This window comes from Panthera pardus, unplaced genomic scaffold (assembly GCF_024362965.1).
Source record: "Panthera pardus isolate Hobbes unplaced genomic scaffold, ASM2436296v1 HiC_scaffold_12, whole genome shotgun sequence".
NCBI lineage: Eukaryota > Metazoa > Chordata > Mammalia > Carnivora > Felidae > Panthera > Panthera pardus.
The window spans coordinates 108,868,051-108,875,019 of NW_026526677.1; the positions used below are offsets into that span (position 1 = coordinate 108,868,051).

Genomic DNA, 6,969 nt, shown 5'->3' on the forward strand with positions numbered 1-6,969 from the left:
GGAGGCTGCTTCGGATTCTGTGTCTCCCTCTCTCTCTGGCCGGGCTCTGTGCTGACAGCTCAGAGTCTGGAGCCTGCTTCGGATTCTGTGTCTCCCTCTCTCTCTGGCCGGGGTCTGTGCTGACAGCTCAGAGTCTGGAGCCTGCTTCGGATTCTGTGTCTCCCTCTCTCTCTGGCCGGGCTCTGTGCTGACAGCTCAGAGTCTGGAGCCTGCTTCGGATTCTGTGTCTCCCTCTCTCTCTGGCCGGGCTCTGTGCTGACAGCTCAGAGTCTGGAGCCTGCTTCCGATTCTGTGTCTCCCTCTCTCTCTGGCCCTCCGCCCGTTCATGCTCTGTCTCTCTCTGTCTCAAAAATAAATAAGAAAAAACGTTAAAAAAAAAAAAACCCTTAAAAAAAAGAGTTGTTTTGACATGAGGACTCATGCTCCTTATTCTCACATAGACCAAGGGAACCCTAACAATCAGTGCTCACTGCATCAGAAATTCAGATGAGTAAACACAAGGTCGAGGTGGCCACTGCTATCTGATGAAACCTGCTTTCACATTTCTTTTTCTCTTTCGTAGAGAGTGAGTAAAGAACTGTCTGGGGATAATTATTAATTAGTGGTTTAACCTTTCTGATGCCCTGCCCACCTTCCCTGTCCTCCCTCATTTCACATGTGCACACTGCGTACATGCTCTCTCCCTCCCCTCCACACGCACACACGCACACATGCACACACATGTGTGCACACACATGGTGCCCTCAGAATCAAACAGCAAAACTGAACACAACAGTAACAACCAAAGTAGAGAGGAGAGAGGCTGCCGAGGTGCCCAGATGCTTCCCGCAGAAGCAGACACAGGCAGAAAGGCACGTGAGGTCCCCGCCCAGGGACATGAAGGGAGGCTGCGAGCTGCCTTCATGCTGCCTTTCCCTAGGGGCGGTTCGCTTAGACTGCAAGGTGTAATTAGATAGCGCTTGACAGATTTTGAGTTCAGCACTTCATTCCTGATTTATATGGGTTAGGTGTTTAGCAGAACAAGACTCAATAGCTTTAAAAAATGAAATAAGTTATTTTACTTTTTTGTTGTTTTGGGGTTTTATTTTCAGATTGTACAGTAATATGTACTGAAAAGTAAAAAGAAGCAGGCACAAATCCCAGCCACCTTCTTGCTATCTGGGCCAGCACAGTATCGTTGGTGTAGTGATGAGGGACATCTGTAGGTCCCCACAAAGGACCGAATGTCTGTGTTTACAGAATAGTTTCGTTTTTATACGTGCGATCTCACATAAGGATCCAGGTGGGTGATCGATTAGAGGGCAGTTAGGCCTTTCCATTTCTACTGCTGCCATCTTTATACTAGTCGTTTTCTTTCCGTTCGCTACTTTGAGCTCAGTCTGGTACCTGGTAAGATAGTAAAAGCTGCCCTCTACACGACGGAATCTGACTTTGTGCCGGCTGTAAGAACTGGTAAACCCTGGCTTTACCCCGCTTCACGGTGCATACGAGGTCTGCGCCCTCACTTTATGGTAATGAAGAAGCCCAGTGCTCTTAATTTCCCATGACGTTTAAACAAGGGGTTGTGAGATTCGCTGCTTCTGCCTGTTACAGATCGGTTGTGATCGGAGCCAGAGCCTCGTGGACATCTGTCGAGAGCGGCACTTCCAGGCCTTCGTCTGCGACGCGCTGGCCGTGCCCATCCGCGGCGGGGCCTGTGATGCCTGTGTCTCCATTGCTGTTATTCACCATTTTGCAACAGCGGTGAGTGCTGTCTCTCTCTCTCTCTCTCTCCAAGACCTTGTGGCTGTGGTGGCAGGAAATGCTCATGGATTTCACCCACGTGGACCCTATTTTAGCTTTTCTTTTCTTTCCCTTCTCTTTCCTCTTATGTGGTTTGCCCCCTTTGCTGAGAAAGCGCGTGGAAGGAGGTGAGGTGCCCCGCTGCGGTGGGCCTCTGCCCTCTGCCCACCGCCCACCACCCGCCCTGAGCCTTCCTCATCGTTGTGTCCTCGAATCCGGGGCCACGGCGCTCTGGCTGTCAGGGGCTGGAGGCGCTCATCGGCCCTGCGCCTCCCCAGCAGTCTCTCCTCGGCCTCTGAGCCTCTTCTCTGTCCGTGCCCCACCGGCCTTTCCCGGCCCTTCTCCGCAGCCCTGACGCCTGCGTCCTCTACTTCCCATTCTGCTTTTCTTCTCAAAATTCTGGTATTTAGCTGCTGGTGGTACGTTACTCATGCTTTTAGTTAGGCACACAGGTCCCTAATTTTAAAATGAGTGAATTTAGGGGCACTGGGGTGGGTCAGTTGGTTCAGTGTCTGACTCTTGATTTCGGCTCAGGTCGTGATCTCATGGTTCGTGGGATCGACCTCCACATCTTCCTGTCTCTCTGCCCGTCTCCCGCTTGCACTGTTCCCCCCCCCCAAAATAAATAAATAAACTTTAAAAAATAAGTGAATTTAATATTTTATATTTTTCTTAAAAGAAAACAGAATCTTATTTTTCCTGTGTGTGGGTGGTTTCTCCCTTAATCTCAGCGATAATTTTATAAATCGCCCTGTGGTGGCATTACCAGCAGTTCCCACGCATCTTGTGACTGAACTGAACGCAGGACAAAACCAAGTGGCAAACCCTCTATGCCTCTATTTTATTAACACAAATAAAAATGTCCTTTTCCTTATTTCTTCAACACTTTTTCCCCTCAGAAGATTTCCCGTCTCTTTTTTTTCTTTTTTGTTTTTTATTTTATTTTATATTTATATTTTGGTAGATTTTCTGAGCTGTTCATCGTAATGAAAAGCAGTGCTATCGCCAGTCCAACTTCCTGTTTCCTCTCTATCTCCTCTTGGCTGATAAATGGCAATGTGTGTTTTTACCGTAGGAGCGCAGAGTAGCCGCTCTCCAAGAACTCGTTCGACTCCTGAGACCTGGCGGGAAGGCGCTCGTTTATGTCTGGGCAATGGAACAAGAATATAATAAGAAGAAATCCAAGTATCTTAGAGAAAACAGAATGAGCCAGGGGAAGGAGGAGGAGGTCAGCAGCGATACGCCAGGCCCAGAGTTGCTTGTGGAGCAAGTGCCTGACACAGGCCATAAGGAGCCAGCCTGTCGAATGCCCTCCGTCAGTGACTTCCAGGAGGGAGGGCGGAATTCAAGGGAAGTTACTAATTCCAAGCTCCCCGTTCACACTAATAGGACTTCTTTTCATTCTCAAGACGTACTGGTTCCCTGGCACCTTAAGGGCAACCCTGGGAAAGACAAACCTGCTGAGCCGTTTGGTCCGGGAGGATCCCATGACCCAAGTCCTGTGTTTCATCGTTTCTACCACGTGTTCCGTGAGGGGGAGCTGGAAGCCGCCTGCCAGACTCTGAGTAACGTCCGCGTCCTGCGAAGCTACTACGATCAGGGGAACTGGTGTGTGATTCTTGAGAAGGTCTGACGTCTCTGAACATACACACCGGAAAGAAAGGCTCAGCTTTATTTTTTAAAGGACTCTAAATTTACTGTCTTTTTAAAGAGAAAATGTGTGGAAAAGAATCAAAGAAAGGAGAACGCCTGAGAGAAAATTGGAAGTAGAGATTAGTTAGGATACATTTGGGCTACTAGTATGGCCATTTTATCCATAAATGTGGGAACGGTTCTCTTAAATAGGGAGGCATAGGGATGGATTTTAAAAGTGACTGAAGTAGTTTGTGAAGTTTTTGGGGTCCCAGGGTAAGCATGCAGCATTCTGAAGACAAAGTTTTGGTATTAAGGTTACTCAGCGAACTAAATCATGTAGAATCTTAGTGATGCAATCATACAACATTTTAATAAACAAGTATTTCTGGACAGTAGAGAATTGTCTGAAGACTTTGACTCTTAGCTCTGTAAAGTCACAGATGATAACCTCTCCCCCCTCACCGTCCTAACGCAGGCTTGACACGTAGTAGGTGCTCAGTAGAATTTCAGCCCATCAGATCGTTCATCCCACAAATACTTACAGAACCCCTACTATGTATTTAAGTACTGTGAGTGGAGCTGTGAACAAGAGTGAAAGCTCCTGCCCTCCTGGAACTTCCGTTGTGGAAGAAGGACAGCCGGTATGCAAATGAAATTGATCCAATGTGCCAGGTAGTGAGAAGTGAAACAGGACTTGGAGGTTTTCCCCGGGAACAAAGGATCATTTCCAAAGGGCTGCGGTAACCACGAATCCTGACTGTAGTTGGTTACCGAGAATTAGTTGGTATTCCTGATGTATTGACCAGGTGTTAAAGGCAACCCCAGTGGGCTCTTATAACTCTTTTGTTTAAGTAGCAAAAGTTAGAATGGTCGGTCAGACTTAATTATGGCCTCACAGCCATAGCTGTGTTGTCACTACCGGGTGTCTCCAGTTCCTTCATGGTTTGTACCAGTCTGGGCAAGGTCAGCAGTTTTTGCCTCCAAATACTTCACACTCAGTCAACTTACCACTCAGGTCAAGTTTCCAGGAAGAACAAAGGTAGAAAGTCAACCGTAGCTCAAATGATCTCGCAAAAGGAAAGTACTTTTTAAAACATGCATTGTTTTGGGGCACCTGGGTGGCGCAGTCGGTTAAGCGTCCGACTTCAGCCAGGTCACGATCTCACGGTCCGTGAGTTTGAGCCCCGCGTCGGGCTCTGGGCTGATGGCTCAGAGCCTGGAGCCTGTTTCCGATTCTGTGTCTCCCTCTCTCTCTGTCCCTCCCCCGTTCATGCTCTGTCTCTCTCTGTCCCAAAAATAAATAAACGTTGAAAAAAAAAAATAAAAAAAAAAATAAATAAAACATGCATCGCTTTTATAGCAGTTATGCTTAAGACTACTTCAAGAAAAATTGCTTCCTGTGAACGATGACGCCCAGACAATTGTGTCTGTTGTTATTGTTGAGATGTTTATTTTCCAGCGTCAAGCTTTCTGAAACTGGCCGTGATGAGACGACAATTATTTTTGTCATGGAATCTTCACTGCAAGATTATAACTGTTCCCTCCAGATGAATGTATAAGGTTCATGATATGAAAAGACAAATTATGGGGCTAAAAAAAAGCAGTTTTATTCTGACAGAAATTCTAGAACTTCACATTGCAATGTGAAGCTCAGCTCCTGCTAATAACTTTTAAAATCTAGATGAAATGGGCGATTTTCAAAGAGGATGCAAATACATGAACTCAAGAAGAGGCAGAAAATGGAAGGTGTTGAAAAAGCCGCATAGGAATTCAGAACTTGTCTCTTGATTCAAACTGGAAATTGAATTCTCGATCTGCCATTAGTTTTAGCTGGAGACTCTGGACAAACTCCCTCCCTTGTCTCTGCTCCAGTTTTCTCAGCTGTAGTGCTGGAGGAGTTGTTCTGCAATTAGCTGGGATAACAGCTCTCAGAGCAGTGCAAGAATAGAGTGTGTGTGCGTGAAACATGTTTATTATCATTAGTCCTAGAGAAAGCCCTCAAGAGTTTCAGGAATTGAATGACATCAAATCTAATTTGTTAATTGTGTATTAAAAACCTATGGTTTTACTGATTTTTTTTTGTCTTTTTGCTTGTTCTTATTAGTTGCAACAGATACATCACAATTTCGTGCTATGATTGTGGATTTCTCTATTTTTCCTTCCAGATCTATCAATAATTATAAGGCAGAACTGGCAGGAAAATCCCAATGTCCATCAGCAGTAGAGTAAGTGAATCGAATGTTACTACCTAAGCAGTGGAAGTGAATAAATCGTCTTCACAAGGTACACTGTGAATAGATCTCAGGATCATAATGCTGAGTAACAAACCCCACAAAGTAAGTCCATACAATTCCTTCAGAGTGCAGGTGTCTCTGAGACTCCCTTCGCTTCTGACACTGACTGCAAGTTCAGGGGCTCCCAAGAGTATCCTCAGGTTTGGTCATTTGCTAGAAGGATTCACAGGACTCACTGAAACTGTCATACTCATGACCATTGTTTATTACAACAAAAAGCTACAGATTAAAATCAGCCAAGGGAAGAGGTGCAGGAGAGTTACACGCATGGAACTTTCTGTTGCCACCTCCCGGTGATATCTGGATGGAGCTGACTTCTCCCAGCAGTGGGTAGGATAATACACATGGAGTGTTGCCAACCATGGAGGCTCACATGAGGCTTGGGTTCAGATTTTTAACTGAGGGCTTAACTACACGCACATGGTTGACCACCCATATGGCTGACCTTTCATCTCTAGCTCGTCTGGAGGCCCCCCAGGTAAACAGATCCTTTTCAGGCAGGATATTGCAAAGGCTTAGAGATTAACTCCCAGGAGCCTAAGACAAAGGCCAGACCTCTTCTTGGATAAGGTCAACTCTACTACATAGTTTTTTTTAAGTGAGAGTTTATAAACAAGCAATATTATACTTTTACAAGACTGGATAATAGTGAACTTTTGAAAGGAAGGAGCGAGTTCAAGGCCTTCTGGGGTGCTCACAGTTTATTTCTCGGGGTGGTATGTACATGGGCGCTTTGTGTTAATTCACTAACATTGAGTGTGTGATAAAGCACTTAGGATTTGTTACCTTTATATGTAATATAAACTTCAAAATTTAAAACAGTTTGTAAAAGAAAGTTCTAAACATGCAGTGAAATATTTTAAATATTTAAAAAAATTCAGTGTTTTTTTTTTTTAATTTTGAGGGAGAGAAACAGAGTACAAGTGGGGGAAGGGCAGAGAGAGGGAGACACGGATTCCAAAGCAGGCTCCAGGCTCTGAGCTGTCAGCACAGAGCCCAATGTGAGGCTTGAACACATGAACTGTGAGATCATGACCTGAGCCGAAGTCAGATGCTTAACTGACTGAGCCATCCAGGTGCCCCAAACCAAACTTTTTTTTATGAAATAATCTCTACACTCACCATGGAGCTTGAACTCATTACCCTGAGATCAAGAGTTGCATGCTCTACTGACTGAGCCAGCCAGGCACCCCCTGTCAATTATTTTTTAATTTTAAAGATTGTGCTTTTTGTGTTCTGTTTAAGAAATTTTTGCCTA

The 6,969-nt window shown here is 45.3% G+C and overlaps 1 protein-coding gene across 14 annotated transcripts in view; it reads left to right on the forward strand.

The window, feature by feature from the left end:
• Positions 1–3,817, forward strand: part of ALKBH8 (alkB homolog 8, tRNA methyltransferase) — a 72,892-nt gene extending 69,075 nt beyond the window's left edge. For all 14 annotated transcript variants that reach the window (XM_019469282.2, XM_053900542.1, XM_019469291.2 and 11 more), the window contains 2 exons: positions 1,594–1,743; positions 2,858–3,817. In XM_019469282.2, the coding sequence (XP_019324827.2) occupies positions 1,594–1,743; positions 2,858–3,415 (708 nt within the window). In that variant the 3' untranslated portion in view covers positions 3,416–3,817. The remainder of the gene's footprint in view (positions 1–1,593; positions 1,744–2,857) is intronic.
• Positions 3,818–6,969: the final 3,152 nt, after the last annotated feature.